This window comes from Calonectris borealis, chromosome 6 (genome assembly GCF_964195595.1).
Source record: "Calonectris borealis chromosome 6, bCalBor7.hap1.2, whole genome shotgun sequence".
NCBI lineage: Eukaryota > Metazoa > Chordata > Aves > Procellariiformes > Procellariidae > Calonectris > Calonectris borealis.
This window is the reverse complement of record NC_134317.1, coordinates 676380-702318: the sequence shown is the minus strand read 5'-3', so window position 1 is coordinate 702318 and position 25939 is coordinate 676380. Positions and strand designations below refer to the sequence as shown.

The 25939-nt window shown below is 44.6% G+C and overlaps 1 protein-coding gene across 5 annotated transcripts in view; it reads right to left on the bottom strand.

Moving 5' to 3' along the window:
* ACVR1 (activin A receptor type 1) overlaps positions 1-25939 on the bottom strand; it is a 67979-nt gene that overhangs the window by 29952 nt on the left and 12088 nt on the right. For 4 of the 5 annotated variants that reach the window (XR_012674021.1, XR_012674022.1, XM_075152611.1 and 1 more), the window contains exon 2: positions 4181-4254. Coding sequence is in view for 3 of the 5 variants with exons in the window: in XM_075152611.1 (XP_075008712.1) it covers positions 4181-4254 (74 nt within the window). In the remaining 2 variants the exon portion in view is untranslated. Of the gene's footprint in view, positions 1-4180; positions 4255-10938; positions 11208-25939 lie in introns of those variants that run through there. The other variant, XM_075152613.1, reaches the window with a different exon arrangement.

The following is a 25939-nucleotide window of genomic DNA, read 5'->3' as shown; positions in this document are numbered from 1 at the left end:
TGCTCACATGCATGTGCTAAATATATATTATAGCTGTGTAATAAGATGTACTAGTTTTTATCTGCAAGGTGAAATTTTGAAAGGGAGGATATGCAGTGGTGGTGCCTCGCTGGAAGGAAATTATTTGATATTGTTAAAGCCCTTCTTTAAAAGGTACACGTAATATAATTAACAGTCTGTGTATTTAGAAAGAAAGAGCCAGCTTCCAGCGGGCCGGACAGTAGTTTCTGGAGCTCCAGTAGCTCCCAAACGCTTCCTGGCCATGGTGTGACACAAGACCCCTTCCAGCTCCCTCGGCCAGGGCAGAGGCTGCCCTTGGCAGGGAAGCCGCAGCAGCCAGAGCGGTCAGACACGGCCCGGACGGCCTCCCCCGGGCACAGGGAGGGCAGAGCACCGGCAGCACTGCACGCGCCGTGCTCCTAACACTGCCATCGGGATCAGGAAACGGCGCCTGTGCACGGTCGCCAGTAGGTGAAAGACCTCACGCTCTCAAGCCCAGGCATTACATTATTTAGTCAGGGTTTAGCTTCTTGGGAAATGAAGAAAAGCCTCTTTCCCCTCTTTACAGGGCTAATAAAGAAGTAACACAGAAGTAAGCGCTGTAATAACCCTTTAGAATAAAAGGATTTTCTGGACACTCAAGTAGGGAAGAGACGTGTAGAATTCTAAGTGCAGAAACTCCAGTTTGATTTTTTTGGGTTGGGTTGTGGGGTTGCTTTTTTTTAAAAAAAAAGAAAATCATGTTTAATCTCATCTTCTGAAGCTTAGTAGCAATGCAGAAATAGTCAGAGTCTGCCCCTGCATGCTACCCGAAGATATGCCTGGACATTTTTCGCTCATCAAAAATGCAAAAAAACCAAACTTGGTACAAATCCCAGTGGAAGGAAATGGACTGATCTGCGATAAAACACGTGGGGGGTGGGGGGGTAGGGGATCAGAAAGCTTTGTGCCTTTTTTTTTTTTAACTGTTCTCCCCCAAAACATCAACTTTTTAAAAAATTCAGAAAAAGCACATGGGAATGTTAGCAGGCGGCAGAGGATCAACTTTCATCCCTCAAAGGATCTCCAAAGGTGCACTCCTCCTTGAGAAACACTCCAAACACAAGTCTGTGCTTCTGGTCTTACCACCTTAGCCCTAGCATAGGCTGCTGGCTCGTAAGCTCCGAGCGGCACTTAGACGCTCAAGGAACAAAGTGGTGAGTTCTTCCATTGCTACTACATGTCCAGTTGGTGAAGAAGCCAAAACCTAGATGAAGAGATGTAATGAAAATTTGCTGAGGGGTCCACTAGGTCTTTCTGCCTCCCCAAACACTCCTCTACAACCAGCTTGGAAGTAGGAAACTATTTCCAAAGGAAACAGAACAGCATTACTACTAGCAAATATAAAAAGAGGGAAAAGCAGCATTATTTAAGTACATTAGACATGTAGTTGCTCACAGAAAAAGAAAGTATGTGGGGAGGAGAAGGGAAGGAATAAAGCAAGAAAGCAAAGCAAGATTGTCACGTCTTTTCTACAAAGTCTTTCATGGGAACTCTATCACCGTGGGAGAGAAATGCAAGCCCAAACACAGAGTTCTTTAAAAAGTATTATTGGACAAGCTCTCCCTCAGCACAGCAGCTCCACATCGTGAACAGGAAACTCTGTTCTTCATAGATGTCCAGTTGGCACAGGCGGATGGACAGGAAGAACACAACATCTGCACGTCTCTGCTCGCACGCTCCTGCCCCCACACAAACTCTGTCCAAAGCCCATTCCAGCAGCACATCGGGTCCAGCTCTGCCTGTGCTCCCAGACAAGGCACGATCCTGTACCTCCAGCCTTAGTACCACAGGCAGCCAGGGAAAGAAAGAAAAGGTCTTGGCATGGATTTAGTAACTCTTCTCTTGCTGGTTACTTATTGGTATCTTTTCGACAAAAAGATACCGTTCTAAGCCCTAGAACGTACTTTCCTTTTCTAAGCACAGTCAGGTCAAATAACCAAGATTTGAACACCTGCAGTGTAGCTTTGGAAGGGTAGGGTAGGTTGACAATACTGCTCTATAGGTTGCACTCTGCAGGCAGTGCAAGTGTCTGAGTCCACACGTTGTAAAAGAGAAATTAAGCAGAACCTCAGACTTTAACATGCATCCTTCCCACGTGTTTCTCTTCTCCATCTACTGCTCCTCATGTTAAGGATGTGAAAGGCGGGTGGTTGAACTTTAAGATTTTTAACATAAGCAGCTCTGAAAGCTGAAAAAACCTTTGAGAAGCAGTCAGCTGCACTTCAAGAGTGATAAGAACGTACAGTGTGATAACTGGATACAGGCTGGATCGATGGGCCAAGGCCAACTGTATGAGGTTCAACAAGGCCAAGTGCCAGGTCCTGCACTTCGGCCACAACAACCCCAGGCAACACTGCAGGCTTGGGGAAGAGTGGCTGGAAAGTGCCCAGAGGAAAAGGACCTGGGGGTGCTGGTTGACAGCGGCTGAACACGAGCCGGCAGTGTGCCCAGGTGGCCAAGAAGGCCAACGGCATCCTGGCCTGTATCAGAACTAGTGTGGCCAGCAGGAGCAGGGAGGTGATCGTGCCCCTGTACTGGGCACTGGTGAGGCCGCACCTCAAATCCTGTGTTCAGTTTTGGGCCCCTCACTCCAAGAAGGACATGGAGGTGCTGGAGCGTGTCCAGAGGAGGGCAACGAAGCTGGTGAAGGGCCTGGAGCACAAGTCTGATGGGGAGCGGCTGAGGGACCTGGGGTGGTTTAGCCTGGAGAAGAGGAGGCTGAGGGGAGACCTCATCGCGCTCTACAACTCCCTGAAAGGAGGTTGTAGCGAGGTGGGGGTTGGTCTCTTCTCCCAAGTAACAGCGACAGGACGAGAGGAAACGGCCTCAAGTTGCACCAGGGGAGGTTTAGATTGGATATTAGCAAAAATTTCTTTACTGAAAGAGTGGTCAGGCCTTGGAACAGGCTGCCCAGGGAAGTGGTTGAGTCACCATCCCTGAGGTATTTAAAAGACGTGTAGATGAGGTGCTTAGGGACATGGTGTAGTGGGCATGGGAGGGTTGGGTTGACGGTTGGACTCGATCTCAGAGGTCTTTTCCAACCTTAATGATTCTAAGATTCTATGATTTAACTGCTACCAAACCTTATTTCAAAATAATATTGTATCAATGACATTAGCAGTTTAATGTATTTCCACTAACATTCGTCCAGCGTTCCTCCCTTTTAAAATTTTGTCTCAATTTCCTATTCATAGATATGACTAAAGTCAACCACTAGACCTCTGTGCAGTTTTAATATTCGCCTTCCACCATCCATTATAACATTCCATTTAATATACCCTGACTTTTACTATTTGCATCAACATTTGAAAATAAACGCATTTCAGCAGAGTATTTCAGAAAGAGATTTCACAAGGTAAACGCAAAAGGACATAGATATGCCATAACAAAGACTCAATACACCTCTCAAGTCACTTAAAATTTAAAACTGAGAAAACCAAGTTACTCACACAAAACCTTTATTTAACATTTTTAAAAGGCTGTTTGCAGAGTAGCAAATATGCATCTTCAGGAGGTCATCTCCCAAAGCATCCAGAAGACCTTCAAATGAACCACTCCTGCCTCTCCATGGCAGTGGAAATACCCTTCTCCAATTTTGCTTCGGCAAATCTTAAACGCACAGCATGTCATAAAACCTTTATGTGCACACAACTGCATACACCATTTACAGAAAAGTCACTTGCCATATCCAAAGACCTTACTGGAGCAATCATGGAAAAGTTATCTAACACCATACTAAATACTCCAAAGAGCTTTCCCAGAGAAAAAAACTTGGCTTTTAAGAACGCAAGCAACAACTGCACCTCAGCCATGGGCTAGAAAGGCCTACTCGTTACGTAGCTCAATAATTTGCCATTCAAACATGGTTTCCCGTTTCCCTCCCCAGGCCCTGGCAAGACCTATGCCAATCACACATGCTATAGATTTTACACATAAACGGGTAACGAATATCCTTTGAAGCAACTTGAAATGGAAAAGCAAACATCTGATTCCTGAGAGGGACATGCCCGTGCTGCCAGCTCGTGGAGCGAGCAGGGTGCCGTGGAGCAGCGCCAGGCAGCTCCAACAGCTGAGCCGGCGTTCGGACCCGGCTCCTCCCGCAGCAGGCAGCTACCGCACCCCCACGCAGGTCGCTCACCTTGCCAGCTCGGGGAGGGCAACGCCATCATCATCAGCACAGGAAGAATCATAACTCCATCCACCATTGTAGAGCTGCAGAAAGAGAAGAGACATGAGAGCTCGTACACTTTCACTGTTGTCTCAAAACGTAACCACCCTGAAATCAGTCTTTAGCAACGTCTTTCATCAATTCCTTATACAAAACGCAGAACAACCAAGGTTGATCGGTCTCCTTTTTACTGTGTCTTGATTCCTAAGTCGTTTCCTTCATTTATAAAATTTGTAATTTACTGCAATTTCTTAAATCTGTTTTTTTTTTTAGAGTCACAGAAACATCACGTGCAAGTACAGTGCATATTTAGAAGCATGCTAGTAGGAAAACATGAACCCTTTCAGTACCAAGCAGGCATGTAAAATAGAAGATATGCTCTTTCAACCAGGTATTAAAAAGTTAAATTACTGGGAACTGAAAAGAAGGCCCATAAAACTGTGTATTATTTGGGCTTTGAGAAAAGATCTCAGCCAGAAAACTCTGAATAACTTTCTTTAACAAGCAGAAACCATTGCTAGATGGCAAGAAAAACAGCAAGATGTATTTAAGGGAGACACCACTCTCAGAAGAGTAATTTCCCAGTGTAAGCTGCTTTTCCAAGAGTTTTCCTTTCAATGGCCCAGCTTCATTTCCCTGCTGTTGAAGACAGGTAACACATCTTGTGTGAAAACTCAGGCTGTTTCCAGCATACCAGTAGAGGCACATGCTCCCTCTAACACAGTAAATAAAGGAGTGAATTCTCTTGTGTATTTCACATCTTTTCCAGGATACTTGGTCTTTACAGGAAAATAAAGGCTCCACTTTTTACAATGAAATAAGAATTAGTTAACAGGCTTCTGAAAGGAACTTTTCTGCGGTTTCTTAAACTCTGCATTTAAATGATCGCTATTACCAAGGAATAGAGATTAACTACAATCAGTCTTCATTGGGTTTTAACCCAATAAGCAGGGCTGGATGACTCAGAAGGGCTCGTCTGTCCTGTGCTACTTGGTTCCTCCAGAGACCCTCTAGCCTAATCATACGCCATAAAATTTCAGTCAAAAGCAGTGGCAAGTAGCATGTGCAAAACAAAGTTAGTCTCCTTGACCAAGGCACTGAGTCACCATTCTTCTTATGTGTAAGAATTAAATCTGAAAAATGAAGACAAATACTAGTGAGGCAGATGAGACTTGAAAATAAATTTGATGTTGCCATTTTTCTTTCAGATATCTTCTGTTGCTGCCTTTTCAGATCATAAGCAGGCTGCTTAAGTGCTTGGTGACAAAAGGCAAGCCATTTACTTCCATATTTATTTCCTGACATAGATTTGTTTTGCAGAATATGAGAAACATTTCGGTAATTGCTTCATCATCAGTTAAGATGATTACATATTTCTGAACCCAAGGATTCAGAGTTTTTGTCCTTACAGAAGGGATCAGGCAGCGCTCACCACTTAACCTCCAGGAGTAGAACTCTCACTTTCAAACATCCATTCACCAAGTAACTTTGCCGTCCTCGTTCTTGATACACGTCAATGCATTCTCAACACGTGCCAATATTTAACCTTTAACAATTATGCTGGAAACACGATGAAATAAAGTTATACATGGCACGATCATTGAACAATCCAATATAGGAAATTTAAAGCAGAAGAAAGCTATGCCAGGGAACGATTAGTTGCTTAATGCTCCGGATCAGCTCAAAGGGGTCCATAGCTCCAACGGAGGGGGCGGCTGCAGGACACGAGGGCGACAGCGTCCCCCTTAGCCACCACGCGCGCTTCCTTCGGCTGAACAGCTTACACCAGCGTTTTCCTCGGCGTTGCACCCGGATAACTCTCTGCAAGTCTAGGCAAAGGTGGCTCATGAGACATGCCTTCTTTCTTTCAACACGCCAATGGTTCAAAGAGCAGAGGCAGAAAACTTTGATTTTAATGATGCGGGCCCGCAGCGCAGCGGAGCTGGGCGAGCCAGCCGCCCCGGAGGCTGAGGGAGGGGAGCGCTCAGGGTGACCCGGCAGGGACAGGCAGCCCGCCCGCCCAGAGAGCCCCTCAGCAGGGGACACCGAGCACGGGGGAAAAGGGCTTTACAAGAGACAAAAATGAATTTAACGGCATAGAGTGGTTAAGACATTAAACATCAGCATGCTGCCAACACGCAGAGCGGTTGCCAGGTTTTCTACAGATCTGTAATTCACAGCTGCATCTTCCATGCCCAATTAAAAAAGCGACAATGGTTGTTTTCTGCTGGTGGGGAGCCACCACACCGGCTCTGAGGCTGCGGGTCGGCTCAGAGACCCACACACACCGCAGCCTCCCCTCAGCAGGGCTCCCTCCCTCCTCCCAGCCATCCTGCAAGTCCCCCTACCCTGGGCCGTGCCAGCCCTTCCTCCTGTCAAACCTGGCTGAAGCAGGGAGAGCAGGAGAGGAACCTGCAGCGAGTTCAGTTCAGTGCTGCCAGGAAAGCAGGTTGAACACAAGAAGCGCGAGCTGGCTAGAGGAAAGGAATTTAAGATACAGGAAGCAGACCACAGTACGGAAACCAGGAAAACTCTGCAAGTCGCATGTACCTATTTGTTTTCTTTTCAAACAGTTTATTTCAATTCCCTAACAAACATATATATATACACACACACACAAGCCCCTGCCCTGTATTTCTCAGAGGGAGGAGGAGGACGAGGAAAGAAATCCAAACTGCATCCCCCCAAAGAGGCAAACAACCTCCCATGGGAGCTGGCCCACGGTGACTACTTCCCATCTCAAGAAGGGGAATTGTAACACACTCGGGGTGCTAAAATCAGCTCCCCATCCTCTGATTCCACATGCGCCCCTGTCCCCAGCCCACATCTGCGCTTCAGGACGAAGCCAGCACAGGTTGAAACAAGACAGCGATTCATCAACAAGTATAAGGATTTTTACCAGTCCTCACCATAGGGATGAAATAAGGAGAAAAAGCCATGAAACCACAGTAACAGTCATTCTTGATCCCTCATCCAAAACACTGTCTGAGGTTCCTCTTCAACACAGCCCAAGGATGACTTCATTGAGTAACGCACCCAAAATTACACCAAATTTTTTTGTTAAATGCGTTTAAGTGCCTAACACAAAAAAGGCTGGCATCCTTCCCCTGCTTCACAGCTGCAGGAGAGGTGCGCGCACCGAAGAGGAGCCACCTGCGGTGACTCAGCAGGCGAGTGCCGGCGGGGACGGGCGGCAGCTGGGCCAGAGGCTGCTCCGTCCTGGACCCTGGTCCCGCGGGCCAGAAACGGCTTGCCCAGTGCCTATAGAAAAGGCCTGCTGAATGACCCGCATTCAGCCCTGCATCAGCAAACAACTATTTGTGCAAGCCTCTGGTCGGGTTACACTTACGAATAGACTTTTTCTATTATAAATGCAAACAACAACAGAAATCAGACTATTAACAGACTTTATGCACTTCACAGCATGCATGGTCCTCTCAAAGAAAAAAGCCAAATACTAAGAATTTAAGTCCTGCTTCTATGAAACTTGGTTCCTATAGACATTCATCTTCCCCAGAAGCAGACAAAATATTCTTTGAGGCTTTTGCTGAGAAGTGCTGTGCATACTTACAACAGCCTATAAAAAACCCACCCTGCATGTACTTATCGCCAATTAAAATCCTGTGCGGTGTATGTGCAGACTCGGTACAGCTCTCGGTCTTTTGGCAAGCTGCCCGCACAGCCCTCAGCACGGCACAGCCCAGTTACACCACCTCAACTGGGTCTGCTGGGGTTGGGAGACCAGAGGAGGGAAGGAGTTGGGAGAGAGCCTCTGACCTTTGCAAAATACTGATTTTCCTTTAAAAATTACTTGAGACCAAGTGCATCCACTCTAAAAATTAAAAGTGACAAATCAAACTCTTCACTATATTAAAACCATGTCAGGTCCTTAATCCCTGCTCTAAGACAAGAGAACATTTCAGGTGGGATCAGGCGAGGTCTGCTCTCAGCCCACGCCGTTACCCAGCGCCGGCCGACGCACTGTTTAGACAGCTGAAATCCTGCCAGAGCCTCAGAAGAGGTGTCACGATCCCTTGCTGGTTGCCATTTTGCCCAGGGTATGCTGTAGCTGCCGCGCGCCTGTTAAATCAGCAGTTAAAAATAAGTCTGGAGAGCACGCTGCTTGCAAGGCAGCTGTGGGACGTGGGGCCGGGAAGCCCCTCTCCGGGGGTCCCACCAGGCACCGGCCCCGCTCAGAGCCACCGCAGGTGCTGGGACAGGGATGGAGCCGCGGCATCCTGCAGCTCCGAAACGCTGCTCTGGTTTTTACAGCCATCTGCATTCCCACAGTACCCTTTTAAGTGAAGGCACAAAAACCACATGCAACACTGCAGCCAGGCTTTTGCTCCATTTCACTTTCAGGTTATCCCAGTTGCAAACTGCAGACACAGCAGGGGACGAGTTTAAAAGTCCTGTTTCCATTGCTTTAAAAGTGACTTTTTTTTTTAAAAAAAAGCAATTAATAATACACATACTTAAGAACCAAAATCTGGTTCTAGTGACACCAGCAAGCACGTCTCTTCACTTACTACTTGTTTAGAGAGAAAGAAAATATAAGTTTTAATGTAAAGAACAAAACATTATTTAATAAAACTCCATAGCAAGTTGCTATGGATCTAGAGATCCATAATATATCCAGTTACTCTCTGGTGTTTGAATTCACAAGAACTTTTCCCAAAGGGGAGGACTGGGATTTAACCCAAATAAAGAAAGAGGAACTAGAAAGCAACCAGCAAATAATGCACAAAACTTATTTTCCTTTCTAGACATATCAATCTTTGCTATCATTGGGCTGCAACTCCTCCACGTGTCCTGCGGGAGAACGGTTACAGCCGCAGTAGCCACCAGAGGGCATTCAGGACATCAGCACCTGGGACGGACGCACTCCACGCCTGCTTCATGCGCACCGCTGCTGGACGCTGTATGGCGGAGCTGGGGACGGGATGCGGTGTCTGTGAACTTCATCCACGTACAGTGAGAAGACGATCATTTGGTTTTAATTTTTTCCTACAAAAGCATATAATCAGAAAACCTGAAACTTGCTCCAGGTCACGATGGAAAAGTCTCTTTTAACATGGCAGCCGGCAGATTTCCAAACAAAGCTGTTGCGAAGCGCAGACAACAAAGTGAACCTAGCTACAGAGCAGGCCGGTATCTACTCTGAAGCCAGCTTTGGATTCCAAAGGAGGAATCAATTAAACTGTTTTCAGAAGCCTAAATGAACAATAACAAGCATAACATATGGCAGACATAATACTTGGTTAGTATACCCAACTTAACATACAGATGCACAACTAATTGTTTTAGATAAAAGAATTCTTATGGTTTGTATTCATAAAGTCCCAACGCTTTAAAGAATCTATCCTGAAAACCCCAATACCTTTTCCACTTTCACAGCAAATATAAATTGCTTTCTCTCTTCTTCCTAAGAAAACTATTTTGTCTCCTGCCAAATCATTCCTTCACGGACTGACAGCAACATGGGGTGAGGGAGACCTCGGATCCATAGCTGGGACTGTCGAGATCTCTGCTGCAGCAAGCCGCAGGGGAGAGAAGAACCAGGAGTTAAGACGACTTGAAACACCACGCCGTCACCAGCACAGGCTGTTGGAAAACCGTGTCTCTGATGCCACTACCCCGATACAGAGCAAAGACCGCGCCAGACAAAAGAGCAGTCCAATTAGTGAAGAATTTTAAGATTACATTTCATCTCAATATGACGCAGACATGGGAACACGAACCATTAGAGGAGTTCAGACTTTTCTGATGAGATCAGAAGCACCCACACTATCACTGACAGTCCTGGTGGCAACCCGCCAAGAGCCCAAGGGCTGTACATATTTTGCATGTACCTCACCAGATTTGTATCAAAAGAAAACATCCATAATACTGGATTGTAACGCTACCATCCACAATAGCCACACACAAGCTAAATTCACCAACAGCTGTGTCTTTAGAAGGAAAGGTGTGCTTTTAAAAGCAATAATTCACAGCTTGGTTGGTTTTTTTTTTTAAATTGAAACTCACACAAACTAACAACCTCAGAACAGCGCACACAAAGGCATTCCTAATACCAGAGAACAGCGACCTTGGGTATTCCTTTCTCAAAGCCTAAACTTTGTTGCCAGAATTCAGCAAGATGGAAGCCAGCCACAAACTCCATTTGGCATCCACCTGCAAGTGCACAAGGCACACATCAATACACTTCAGCTCAAGAAAATCTGCAAAAGATTGCCACCTTGAAAGGCTGAATGTCTCAGATTCAAATGACCACAAAAACAGAGAGAGTGAAGTGTGCAAGATACTGGTTCTCCTATACTCCTCATATACAAAGTAAAATCACGACACTGCTGAGTAAGAATAAAAACCACCAGGAGGAAAACAACCTATACAATGTAAAATGCCATGAAAGTTACTCCTTATGACATTAGTAGTTCTGAATATGCTCATGAAGAGCTGCTCCCTAGGTTCTTGAAAGAAAAGGAAGAGGTAACAAAGCACAAGCATCACTTATAGAAATAAAATCCTGTTTGGATTCCCTCCAGCATATGCAAGTAAGAATCCGTTTATTGCCTATGCTGTCACCCAAAGGCTCCAGCTGACACACCAGCTGCAGAAAAGCATAGTGTGGGACAAGTGAGATACGCAACGTCAGGGTGAGGGGACAGACACACGATGACGCAGAGGAACAACACAACCACTTATCCAAGAGAGGAAAAATATCTCACCTAGGCAAAGAAGTGAACCAGAAGCAGCACCAGCTCCTTCCTGAGCGGGATGGGGAAGGCACGGGTCACACATACAGCCTCTCCTTCAATGGAGGGGAAGGCAGGGCTCTCTTGTGCCCAGAGCAAGGGTAATCCCCGGAGAACACGCAGAGCGGCGGAAGGCCCAGGATGCACAAGGGGCACAGAAGAGACCAAAACCAATGCTAGCTTCCCCATGTAGGTCAGCTGGTGAGCAGGTGGACTCACGACCTTGTATGTGGGCAGCAGAACTTCTCTGTGGGGTTGAAGGAGACAGAAGACACAAGTGGCTTATTGTTAGAAAGCCCAAGTGTAAAAGTTCGGGTTGTGTGTAAGTATTGCATCAATACGGGTGTCTTAGGCAACCCGACGGTGGATGGCTTACTCAAATGATGAAGTAAGCACAGACGTTTTTAAATTGATCTGAAAACCCCAATATATATTGCAACCTCCTGGTGCCTTTGAAGCCACAAGCAAATCTTTCCGTATCATTTATTGCCTTGCAGGGTAAATAAATTCACCAGGAGGCAGCTATCAAGGATTAACATTGCACCATGGAACAGCTTTCCTCTGCAGAGCCTGCACACAGCAACATCCCTTAAAAGCGCTCATTCACTAAGTCACTGCGTATGGTTCACTGATCATGTCATCACTGCGAGCATCTTGAAAGTTAGGTATGCAATTCCACATGTGCAAAGAACCAACTACACATGGTTTCATTTGTATGGCAAATTAACAGATACGAATTTGCAAGCAGTTTCATGAGACAGTCAGGTGAATAGTCAAGCATGTAGTAGCTTCACCTTACAATATACGTGCCTGTGGCATCAAGTAGGTATCAGTTCAAGACACGGAGATATACATGAATTATTGTGGTTTCTCATGTATTTCACATATAAACAAAGATGTTATTTTCTTATACTACATACATTTTATTGCTACATAGGTATTATTACATGGCACACAGACAGTTCTTACCAGAGGGGAACACTGCGTTCTGTAATTGCCATGAAAAAGGCTCCATTGCACAGCTGCAACAAAGTTTCTTGGACATTTTCCTTATTAGAAACAATCCAGAGTTGTAGACAACCTTGGGTACCACTCGCTTTGCTAAGGCCATTCCAAGTGCCCACACAAAGTGGAGACAATTTCCACTAACAGCTGTCAACTTAATTTGTACTGAGGCCTTGGCGTAAGAGGCAAGCAAAACACCCTTTCAAAGCCTGCTGCAAGACATGGTACTTTTTCCCCTAGAATTGTTTTCTCTCAGAAGCCAGTATCTGCTGTCAGATCTTGGCACAGAACTTCCAATGAAGATATGAACTCCCTCTAATCTTAACAGAAAACCTGGATTTATCCACCAGCTGTGAATAAGATCTGAACACAAATATTTTCATCTGACAAATTATCAGAAATTGCCTGTAAAAGCTGTTTCTGCATTCTTTAGGAAAAAGAAAATAACCACACACACCCAAAATGCACCCAGTAACAGCTACTTACTTTTAACTTACTGAAAGTCTACCTCTTTGAGACTTGGCCTGCTTTCATCCAGCTAGCAAGACTTTATTTATTAAAGATTTTATCTGTGCAGCATGTGACAAAGGAGTTCAGGGAGGAATACACTTTCACAGCTTGCAGGCGTTTCAAAATTGCCTATCAAACACTGCTTATATCACATCCTGGGCCCGTCTGCCTTGACAGGTGACGAAAACAAGACGTATGGGCAGAAACACTGAGCTTAATTTGTATCTCACAAAGGGCATATAGTCTGACACAGGATCAGAGTCAAGTTTTATTAGGGTATGGTTTCACAACCAGTTTGGACCAATCTAAGACACAGCAGTGCCAAAACTGGCTGTCCAACCGTGTCCTCAGCCACTGCCATCACTGTAAGCAGGCTCTCACCCCCCTCGGCTGCGGTGATCGCGAGGCCACGGGGTAAGCTGGGTCAGGCCACCGATCAGACCACACCAGACCACACACTGTTTAGTCTTCACTGTGAGTGAACGTGCGAGGCTCAGCCCAGCGGTGCGACGCGGCCAGTGCTAGCACGGGAGAGGTGGTGGGAGCACAGCTGATCTCGGAGACGGGCATCCCTTCAGTAGCAGCCCAATCTTAGGTTGATTAAAAAAAAAAAACCAAACACAAAACAAAAACCCCAAACAAACAACAACAACAAAAAAATCACTGTGAAAACACACCTTCAGTCCCTACAAGAGATTTAGCAAGACAGACAGCAGGGTCTTAACAATCGCCCCCGTAGCTCTCCAAATAAAATATACTTCTTAAAGCAAAATCCTAACAACCTGCCAAGTAAAGAAATATTCTCATCAGAACATTCCTCTAGGTTTTTCTGTTTTGTTTTAGTCTAAAACAAAGCTCTCATTTTTATTACTCACTTTCACTTTCCTTTCATCAATTTCCAGCTCCCCCTCCTGATACGGGCTTGGTTCAGCAAAGGGCCTCCTGGCAGGCTGGTCCTCACCATTTCGTGAGACCACTTAAGAGAAACTGCTGGGATGTCCCCAAATGGTATTTTCCTCTTGAAAATCTAAACACCACAAAAACCTCGGGAAAGTTTCAGAAGAAGGCCTGCAAGACCGGGTGACAGAAGATCTCCCTAGTCTGCAATTTTACCAGATGGTCAAATACGTTACATCATCACATTGGACTGAAACCAGGTATCAAAACCGCTGCACCCATGTCAAGCCCTGCAGAAGTCCAAGGTTGTGTCACGGCTTGTGCACACTACTGAGATACCGAATATCCCCACACAGCCCTGTCCTACAGTTTGTTTTAACTCTTCCCAAAAAATGAGAATGTTGAAGTTACGGACTAAAGGACTATTAATCTAAGATCAGGATTTTTAAATGCTTTTTATTAACTATTTAAATATTACATAGATTACCTATTAAAAGTTTCTCGCAGAACACTTCAGTCAAAACAAAACAAACGTTTCTGAAAACAAATCTTTAGCTTCAGCCTCACCAACAGAAGTCCTAATTTTTCCTCAAAAAAGTTCAATTTTTTTCTGGTTTTCCCCTCTTTTTTCTTTACACAAATTTTAAATACTCATTTATTCACCTTGGGTTGTTTTTGTGGGTTTTGGTTTTTTCTTTTAGTTGAGAAGCTAGGGTCTGATTATATGATATGAACAGCATTTAAAAACCTTCTCTCACTCTGGCAAGCCCTGCTGAAAGATAAAAATGTAGTCTAGTTCCTACAAATGTATTAAGCAGTGTCTCACTGCAATCTTGCTCTGTGTTTTCACATATGCAGGGACCTCAAGAGGTGCAAATGCTTTTTATTTTCAGCCTCTGATGTTATCAGGCCGGATCATTCAGAGCCAAACTCCGTGAGCGAATTGAAGAAGTTGCTGGAAGCTCCCTCACTGCCGCAGGACTCCGGGTGACCCCTATCTGTGTCGGCATTTCACCACCAGTGAAGACTCTCATTTGCACATCAAGAATCCCAGCGGGATTTTGCCTGCCCAGGTAAATCTGAACCTCTACAATTATTTTCACAGCGTCGTTACCACACGAATACTCTACTTATATCCCTTAGCCCAAGCATCCTAACCAGAATGCAACTCGTCGCATTTTGATAAAAACTAGGTAAAAAAAAATATTTTTTAATCCATTTCATTGCATTGGCAGAATAACATAACTGCAGCATGACACAGCAAACACGCAGCCGTTGGTTAAAATAAAGCCACCACGTCTGTAACGACGAGCGGGACAGGAGAGCGAGGCGTGCAGAGGAACACCGCGCGGCAGCTGCCGGGCGGAGGAGAGCTGCTGCGGCGCAGGGCTGCCGGCACCGCGGGAGCAGCCCCAGCACGCCCGACCACCGCTCGGCGGCGAGGGGCACGGAGGAGAGACGGGGCTCTGGGAGAGCCGGGCTTTACACCTCCGGGTCATTGCTCACGGATTACGCTGGGATTAGAACAGCATTCTTCAGGAGTGATGGGTTGCTACAAAGTAGGAAAGGTTAAGGGACACGAAAAAGTCAGGTATTCGTTTTGCGTGCCACTTAAAGCTTAACTGCTCCCAAACGTCAGCCAGCCAAAGGAAGCCAAATACAAATTAACAAAATATTTTTAGAACAAATCAGACTGAGAACAGAAGTTCCTAACGCTCCAGAGGCACGTGTCGCTGAACAGCCTTTCATCTCATCAGATTCTTTCATTAACTATTACTTTAGAGTCCAAAAAGCTGAATGCAATTAGCAATCCAGAAAAGAAGGAAACACCCTGCTGCACGAGAAAGTAAAATTCTTCAGAGATTATATTACACCACCACAGAATTTTAACAATATTGTTCTACAATTTGGTCTTGCCTGTTTGGACAGGCCAGAGCCGTATTATTCTGTTCTTAAATACAAAGCACAGACAAAACCAAGTTATATTACAGGTACGGTGGTCCGCAACCTTTCTTCTTCCGCTGACATTACGCAAATTGGACACTCCCATGCAGAGGCATACAGAACCTCATTAAATCTAGAAACATAACATCAGAAGGTCAGTCATCGCTTTAAGATGAATGTAACTCAAAGCTGAGTTGAAGGAGCTAATAAGGTAAAGAACAGTTGGGGTTTTTCTCCATCCTAGAACTCCCCGACAATATTTCTGTGTCTCTCCCCCCCTTGGGAACATTAACCTCAAAGTTACTTGTGCTGCTGTTCACACCACAGCTCTACCCTCTGTTCTCACTCTCCACCGTGATCCCTTCCCCTTGCTCTGCTCCAACTCCCTCAATGCATCCTGCAAGCTGTCCGCCCTTCTCAGCCGAGGCTTCGTAAGGCTCTGCAACCTCTGCCACAGGTCTCTGCTCCGCTCATGTCTTACCTGTGGCAGCCTCACCTGCCAACACTAATCCAGCTAACATTCAAACCTGTATGCTAAAACAGCTTGAGATCTTCCTTTCCCAATTACTCTGTCCTGACACTCCTTAGTTGCTGTTTTAGCCATGTCTATCTTGATCTCACAGGCAAACATCTGTGTCCCTCCTGGTAACGGAATTACCCTTTCATAGTCACAACCGACGTTCATCATTGCCATACTATGCAACCCTCAGTCTAATAATCGGGCATCTCGTCACCTCTCCCTACATCAAATTCACTCCAAATATATACAATTCTGACACTTCTTTCCAGAGCTGTTATAAGTGGTCCCTTTCCACCTATTTAGCTGTAAGTTTTCAAATTCACACATCTCACATGGCCTTGCCAAACCTGACTGTACTTGTATATCTTCAGAAAACCGTTCCATATATTTACCCAGACTTCTGTTTTAATTGCTGCTACAGATGCCAAAAGCAATCAATCAAATTACTATTTAACAGCTAAATTACCGTGCTGACCTCGCACATACTCCTAGCTGCAAACGTGAAGTAAAATGCAAGCTAAAATTCTCTTTGCAGACAAGTCTAGCTTTGGATCTCTGAATGAAGGACTGCCTAAGAGCAACTCATCCATGATCAAGTAGAAACGAAGCCATACTCTCTTGATTAAAGTGAGCTTATGACATATATCCACTGGTGATTTCCAAGGTTCAACATCTCCACAGAGAGGATCCAGCCATGATTGTTAATATAACAAGTCAAAGATAACCTTCACCAATCGCTTCTGAAAAAGGAAGCGCCCAAATACGCTTTGGGTCAAAAGCCCTGCTCGCTAATGGGAAGTGATGGAGTAAGAGACCATTCTGAATAGGATACAAGAAAAGACAGCACTTGTTCATACAGAGTATGTGACCACACCGCTTTTTTTCGATGTCAGGAAGTATTTGGCATAAAGTCATTTTCCTCTGAGATGAGGGTGCACAAGTTAAAGGAGTGAATATACTTCCCACAAATAACCTTTTATGGAAATGGTTCCTACAAAAGGGGTAAAGAGCATTGTCAAAGGCACAAGGAACTAAGTTTTGGATGCCCTGGATAGTTATTGTCACCAACCTGTCAGCACAGATGATAATACTGATTAAGAGGTCCAACAGTCAGTATGAAAAGGTTTCCATTCCTTATTGCTGCTCAGTGGAAATGGAAAGCCAGATCGGTCAGCAAGGCCAGATCTACCTCCACAGGGATCTGTGGAGTTTTCACCTATCTCCTGGCCACGAGACAGACTCTTCTGAGTTTCAGGCTGCAAAACTTTCCACTCAAAGAAAAACAGCAACAAAAACCAACCTCAGGTTCTCACCAGTGTGGATCTAATTCTGAGTGCTCTGAAGTTAGCAGGAACACGGTTGCAGAGATAAAGCAGTAGCTGCCATGTCTGCCTATGAGCATTCAATTAGACCAGGAATCATCTTAGCTTCAGCTGGACTAGACGCTAAGGAAACCACAATAAAATGGACTGAGGCATCCAAAATTATTCTCAGAAAATAGGCCAGACTGGGCATGAAAACATCTGGGCTTGGCTTGAATCATGAACCACATGAGCAAGACACCCCACTGCTGCCTCCGGGCAGCCGAGCAAAGGAATGCAGAGCAGCACAAAGGTAGGCAGCAGGAGTCTCCTACACCCAGATTTTCTTTCTGTATCTTCCTCCAGCAAACATGTGCAACAGCCCATTTACCGTGAAGCTTTTCCTACAGCCCAGTCCTGTAGGATTTCTAAGGATGGTGTTTCTGGGGCATCAGGCAATGCTTACACAACCACAGCTGGTCAGCCAACCAGCTCCACACACGTACTCCCACCTCTGTGGCAAAAACAAGGCAAAAAGGGTTAAATCATTACAATCCTAGCCTATGTTAACATGCACGTCCAACTGGCTAAGACTGTACATGCTCCAAGTATCTCTTACTCTGTTATACCAACATCCACCAGTTCCCTCCCACCCATCCAAAACACAAAGCCAAACCCTTGTTTCAATAAATTACAAACTGTGATGTGGACAAGTTTATCCCAATTCCAAGCAGCAAACAGACAAGACTTCAGATACCAGAAGAGCTAGGCTCTAAGTCTGTAAGTTAGATGAGTCAGTGTCAGCACTATTAACTTTTAGCTTTATAGTATTAAGGCGAGTGAACCGAGCATTCTTACAAGAACTGCTCATCGAGGTCAAAATACCCTGAAGGGCAACTACACCACACTGGAGGGGATGGGGGAAGCAGGCCACTGACCAGAAACTGCCATTTCCTAGTCTCAACAATGGAAAAAGAAAAAAGAAAAGATTAAGGAGAAAATAAGCAGAACTGCAGCATTCATTTAAAAATGAACTGCTCATACATTTTAGAAATAAGCATGACAGGAGGAACAGGTCAGAAAGAGACACGGGACACAGCATATTTACGTATTTAATATAATATAACATGGAAAATGGACAGACTATTATATACATAACCTATAGACTAGTACAGGAAATTGCATGCCTGGCCACTATACGTACTCCTAACAAGCATTTCGCAGTTTTACATCAGAGTGGATTTAGCCTGGTCCCTTTACTGGAAGTTGCCACTATCACACGTGGCTCAGATCTGTCCAGAAGAGGCTGAGACCTTTACGCCCACATTTTGGGATGGAGCACATTTGGTACACAGCAGAAACAGAGCTTGCAGCTTGGTTTCCTCCAGAAGGAATCCAGCACATGCATGCCCAAACCACTCTGCAACTCGCAATAAATGGAGCTCATCAGGGGGATGAGCTTCAAAAACCACACTGGTGCTCCAAGACAAAACTCTGATGCAGTTAAGAGCCATAAAGCCATCTGACCCTGAAAGCACGTTTTACTGACACCCCTCCACCCCAGCTTTGCACCCCCACCCAACATCCACGTCAGCTACTGAAGGTAAGCAAGCAGGACTCTAAGATGGGGGGGGGGGGGGGGGGGGGGGAGAAGAACGGGGGCTAAGAATCAACTTTTAACTGAAAAAAAGGGGGGGATTTGCACACGCGAACAAAACCCCACTGCTATCCAAGTGAGTTAATGTTTAGTTTTACTTTAATACTTCTCAGCCTCTGCAGCTGTCCCCTCTTGCAGTTGGCACTGATCATTGCCAATCTGGGACTTATTTCCAGTGAAGACGGCATTGTTTTATTGGCTACTTAGGCAGCGCACGCACCATTAGCGGAGGTTTTATCTCTCCATTTTCCTGTCAGTACACAACCAGCCAGTCTGACTCTGTTAGCATTAAGAATGCTTATTTTTCCCCTATTCACTATCTCCAAGCCAAAACAACATCTGGAACTTCAGCTTGCCGTACAAAGGAGAGAGACAGATTAAAACTGGAAAAAGCTACACATCAGCTTCCAGAGCGTCATACATTTCTGCTTTTATCCGAATTTCCCACACGTACCAGCTCTACTGGGAGGAAAAAAACGAGTCCCTCATACAGATTCCCAAACACAATGTAAAGCCCTTTCCACTTCAAAATAACCTCAAAAAGGATTATCAGAAAAATAACAGGAACAAAACCAATACGAAAGTTTAGAGTAAGAATTTACCATAGCTCTTTAAAAAAACAAAGGTGACAAACCAGTGACCTAGAAAAGGAAATTAAACAAAGAAATATTAATGGTGTGTGTTACTTGACAAAGTAATGGAAAAAAACCTGGCGCCATGTCAGCACACATAAGTGTCCCACTTTAACAGACAGCTGTCTCCAGTGTCATTTAAGTATGCTTTTTGCTTAGATCATGTTCAATGAATCATGAAAATCAATACAGAGAAAAAACATAAAACCACGCTGTAGACATGCACAGAAATCGAGCATGTACCAACTAGCACCAGCCTTTTCTGGAGAAAGACGTGCCAAATAAACACAGACTAGTTTTTCCAACAACATTTATTTAACTCTTAGTAGTTAATTAACAGAAGTCATGACTACTGGTTATTTTCTAACCAGCTATCACACTGAAGAGAATTACAAACTTAAGGCTTACCACCAAAGAAATACTCTCCCACTTGCTTGCCTGCCTTCTCCCCCCAACAGACAGCACACCTAACCTTGACGAAGACCTGGCTTCCAGCCCAACACACAGCTCCCCGCCACGGGCACGCGTTCAGCATAACTGGGCGCTCTGGGAAAGCGGAGCCGGGCGACTGTGGCAGAGATGTTTTCCACCCGCCGCTCACCGGCAGCACCCACCGCCCGAGCCCGGGGCTCCCGGAGCGCGGTGCTGCCTGCCGCTGCGGACCGGCTGCGAAACCCATCCTCGGTCCTCGCAGCAGCGGGCGCGCTGAGCCAGCGCTGCCTCCCGTCCCTCCCCACGGTGCCAGCTGTTTCCGACAGCCACGCTGCTGTGTGCTAAGCAATGAACGCTGTGAGAGAAGGAATTCTCATTTCTGTAACGCACAGCCCCCCCCCCGGACAAATTATACCGTTTATAGTCCTGGGCCACAGGAAGCTGCTTTGCTGCTGAAGTGCTGCCAAATACAGCATTTTTTTCAGCTGAAAATCACGTAAAACGAATTTGAATGACCAAAGCAGAATAAAGTGTATGTTTTCAGGAACAAACAAAACATGTGTCACGGGTTTCTACATCTAGCAGCAGAGTTTTAACATAACACAGAGTGGAAATCAATTAAAATAGTTCCTGTTGAACACAATCCATTGTGTTGCAAGTGGAAGGACAGAGTGCCAACCCCTACATTGTACAACCACTTTAACAAAGTCTCATAGCAATGACTATCACCTTCAAATAGATGTCTCATGCCAACTTCAGCCAACTTCGGGGAAGCGACAACAGCATACACTCAAATGGTAATCTGCTACTGAATACATACAAAAAACCCTCTACGCAACACTTCAGAAATTACTACTGTTTTAGCAGATTTTTGCTTTATACCCATGCCTATTCCCAAGGCATCTACTAACTTATTAGGTACTTCCTTTCTGAAAAGAAGGATTAACTAAAAGCCATAGTACTCAGAAGCACTGACATCGCAACAGCTTCCCCGCACACCAGCTCAGCTAACAGCAGGACTGTGCCATCGCCCAACGCCCGCTGCCACTGCAGGTCTCCAATCCACATCGCAGGCAGCCCGGCACTCTAAATAAAGCTAAGCACCAGCGAGCAAACAAGCAGATCAGATAAACACAGAAATCACTAAAACACCTCCCAAATTCCCAGAATTAACTAAACAACATGAACTTACTTGACAATTTGAGCTAATAAAAATAAAAGCAATCCCTACTGATTTGTGCAACGGTCATTTGCCTTTTGTTTGTGTAACTTTCACCATGGACATGGGTAAGACTGCATTCATTTGTACTAGAGTTTGGGCTTGAACTGTTGTCTGATGGAAGGGACCTCCTTCTTGTCCTGCTCACAGTTGTCAGAAAAGATCATCTTAATATTCCTCACAGATTCCCAGAGCAAAGATAATCAAGACCGGGGCTAGCAGAGTTTGAAACTCTTGAGTTCATAGTGAACCGCTACTGCATGAAGTTGTTTGTTGGTCAGGTTTGTTTTTCATGAAGAGCCATTTATACAATCAAACAAAATCTTCTCTCTGCCTAGAATTTTCCTGAATTAGAAAAGCAATGCCGCATTTTCTTAATATCTAGTTCACAACAATGCATTAAACTGAAATGTAGCTACCTACAAAAATTACATGGCATAAATCATTTAACTAAGAAAAGCACTTTGATTTCTCTTCTTTTGCTGTTCCCTTACTAACACCATGATCATTTTCACTCACTCCAAGTCCTTCAAAACGATCATTTTCACTCCATTTTCTGGAGCCTCCCCTATCCTTCACCTTCACATCTGCCTTCTAGTCCATGCACTCTCCTTTTGGCCACCTTCTCTTCGGCTATCTTCTGCACTAGAAGAACTTCACATACACCACATAGCAGATAATTTTCAAACATTGTCGCCTTACTTACGAAAGGATTAGATTGAACTTGTGCTAATGTCAAAGAAAGAAGTTAAGGGAGGCAATAATGAACAGTGCCTGAAATATTTCCTCCTTCAGCCATGTAGCTGACAGGAATGTGGAGCCCGGGGTCGATCTCATTCAGGGCACCTCAGCAGCAGGAGGCTAAGAAGAGAGAGGCGACTGACTGCCTCTTCCATCCTCACACTTTTTTGTTTTGTTGCTTAAAGGAGCTTTTGTAACTGAATGCAGTGCATGATCTCAAAGGACTTTTTTCTAGCTGGGACCAACACCTTTTTTGTTCCTTTTTTTCCTGTCAGGTTCTGAAGGGCATAGCCAGGGTGCCAGTCAGCTGTGATCTTTAGCAATGACACTAAACACTCAACAACACAGGATCTGGGTTTTGGTGAAGACGAGTTAACACCGATCCACTGCTATAAAAACACTGCTGCAAGAAACATAATTACTAACAACAGATCTTTAAACAACAGTTTAAACATCTCTTTGTAAGAGATGACTTCTTACCTGCAGCTCTTTAGAGGGCCATTTATTTCTGGACCTGCAAGTGTACATTACCTTCCAGTTCTCCTCAAGCAGCGACTAAACTATACATCTCACTGCTGCACTCATCAGCCTGTTTTCTTTCTTTAAAGTCCTGCAACTGTTACGCCTCTATATGACCAGTGGTAGACAATCTCATATTAGCACCACATGCAAGCCAGAGAGCTTTTGGCAGTTCTTGTCTACAAGCTGCTGGGAACGTGAATTCTGAGCAAAGGCCCTGCTCGATGGTCTGTATTTGATCATACCAATGCAGCCTTAGCTCACCTGTCACCAGCTGGGGAGGAAAGGGTAAGAGATGTTTGAACAGCTCTGTCATCGCCCGTGCAACAGCCTGCACTGCCATCGCACCACAACACAGGCGCCAGCAGCAACGCACCAGCAGCAACGCCAGCTCAGTGCAGGCAGACTGAGCCACGGCGCAAAGCCCAAAAACACTGAGGTTCCCACAAGCTGGACTGCAAAGAAATCAAACGGCTTCAAAATAATTTTGTGGTAAACTTCCTAGGGGCAGAGTTGCCAAACTAGCAATTCTGGGGAGGGTTGTACGAGCTAGGGATCTCTGCAGGTCTGCACTGCTCCCCAGGAGAAAACAATCCCTGCCCACCTGAAAATCCAGCCAGTCTGCACAAGCTGCTTCAGGCAAGTAACACTGCACAGAATTATTTTAGCACTATATAGAGTGTTTTCATCCTTCCTAGACTGCTCCAGTTCTCTGCACCACAGCTCTAGGGGCTGTGTTATGCCACACTGGCATTAGAGAAATTTTCTTATAGAAGGGTAAAAGGTTTCTTTGGACCTTCCACACTGCTTTAAGACTTCACTCCATCTTCATCCCCTTCCTCCTGTCTCCTCCCTCAAATTCAAAGTCTTATTCTTAGAAATGCATAAAATGACAGTGACATTATTTCAAAGCACTTCATACCTTCAACCCTTTTCAGCTCACGTTGCATAAATCCACAGAACGAATATTCAACACCCCTGAATACAGCCACGCTCCCCCTTTTGCTGTAGCCACTTTACTTGAACAGGGAATTCTGTACTCAGGATGGATGCACTGGATTGAAGTTTCTCTGGACTACTACCAGGAAAAAAATAGCTACAGAAATGCAAAATAAACCCTACTGAGTAATTGTTTAAGCATAATGATCAAAGAAAAGCTAAGCAAAATTAAAGGTTTTAAAAAAACAAACCAACAACCTACAAAAAAACTCCTTGGAATTTTACCTGGTTTTCTGAAATTTTCAAAACAGCATTTTACATTTGCACAGGCGGAATATTCATTTCAGGTTTTGGATATGTATTTAAATACTTCCAAGTTGATCAAGGTGATTTAAATTACCAAGTTGAGTCACAATTTAAATAACCAATTTTACATCTGATTTTGCACTTATTTTTTGTTCTTTTCTAAAGAAAGGTTAATTATTGTCCAACACAAATGAACATATTGTTAAGACTAACTAAATACGGACTTACAGACCATTTCCAGGGAAAAAGGCAGTCTTGTTATGAATAACAGGGGATGGAAGGGAAGGTGATGACTTTTAACTGTTATTGAGAGCATGCTGCGCTGGCTTGCAGTTCTGGGGAAGGACGGCCCCCAAAGTTACTGCTGCGAATCTTTGCTTACCCCAACCAAGAATTCAGGCAAGAGAGATGCAAAAAGTGCGTGGAGTAATAGCCAGCAAGAGAGAGAAACAGGGCAAGCGTGCTGTGAGGGAAGCATACAGCAAAGGAAGGAGGGGGGGACAAACGGCAGTTCACATGAAAGGGCAGCCCACGTCACAGCCGTGTAGGAAGGTCTGCTTTCCACTGCATTTGGCCTATTTCATTAACCGAGCCGTAACCAAAGCAGCTCATGCCTCTACTTTAACACCCAGGAACCCAGGTCCCTAGTTTTTATAGTTCACATTTTACCGTAATAGAAAGCGATACATTTATTTTGATTATTCACTTTCTTACAAATAGAATATTTCAAAAGTTTACTTTTAATTGGAAAACAGGCTTAGAACAGATAGACTGTGCTAACTATGCAAGAAAAATTATCAAAACATTTTGCTATTAAAGCCCGCTTATTACTGTACTAAATTAACCACAACCAGCCAGTTGATCTTGTTGTCTGGGTGACCAGGGGATGTGGGGGGGATAAGATCGCCCTGTTTCTCAGTTCATAGATCAGATGCAAACATGCTTTTCTGCTTTCAGCAGTCCCAGCCGACTTCCCAGCCCCGAGCCCACCCGCCCAGCGGGGCACAGGCGGCGGTGCCACCCGCCCGGCCAGGCGCAGGACCCGCGCCCGCGCAGCTGGCCTGTGCCGTACCCAGCTGTGGGCGCTCGGCCGCCTGCCCGCTGCGATCCCCTTCGGCAGCAAGCACCCATCAGCCTGCGCACCATCTTGAAGTGAAAGGTTTGAAGAACTTTTCGGGAATCTCTGAAATGTCTTAGATTGGGAGGGAGTGTTTAATCACCTTTAAATCATCTTCATTAGGCAGCTGGGGCAGGCGTTTAATAAACTTTATTTAGCATTTACTGTGTTGTTTTATGAAAAACAAGAAAACAAAAATACAAATTAAATTAAACTAAACCCAAAACAGTTCAACCATTTAGGTTAATTTTAAACTTTTATACTTTACACGCATAACAGCAAACGTGAAGTCTTATTTCTTCAGGACCTCAGCATCGCTTCAGGGGCTGGTCAGCTCAGGGGTTAAAATCTCATTATTTCCTCAAATTCTTCCACGGAGTTCTAAGTTTTAGCTTTCTAGTTTTTAACTCAATTCAGAGTAAAATCAAATGCTAATTTTTTTTTTTGCACGTTTTTTTTTTATGTGAAAATCTTTACTATGTTCATTTATTTTATTTAAACATTTTAAATTACTTGCAACAGAGAAGACATGTTTTTGCAGGTTGTTTTGTTTGTTTGGTAACAAAAGTGGCCTTTCAAGACCAGAGAATCAACAGAATCTCCTTTTAACATTTAGATACTTAAGTATTTCCTCGGTGTCTCAAGAAACTGATCGAATACTACATCAGAAAACCCACTGTACTGTTTTCTTATTATGTGAGAAAACCCAATTTAATACTAAGCTATAATTCATGGTTAGCCATAGAAGACCGATTTCTTTCCTTTGATGTTTGTTTGTTCGTTCTTGACACAGTAGCTACTATAGCCTTCTTGACCAGCAATTACTACCCAAAAAGAAGATAACATATTAAGCATACTTTTTTCTTCAGTTGTTAGAACCAAAGATGATCGCCTATCGGCTGTAATCCTAAGAACAATCTGGGTAAAAACTATAGCTGCATCAAGTTGTCAACGAACACATTTAACAGACACCTTCTTCATACGATTGTGATACGCAAATTGAGAGTGTTAAATGAGACATTTTTGGCTTGTCCAACATCCATTTTTTAATTACTATGCCATTACGAACTGAATCTGGGACATTCTTCATCCTCCTGGGATGTTTAGCAGTGCCAACAGAGGGCACGCAAGCCACCCTAAGGCACTTCCACATCTCTGTGTGGAGCCACCTCGAGCACAACACAAAGGACAAGGAAAACTTCAGTATAAAGCAAAGACAAACATTAAACTAAAAA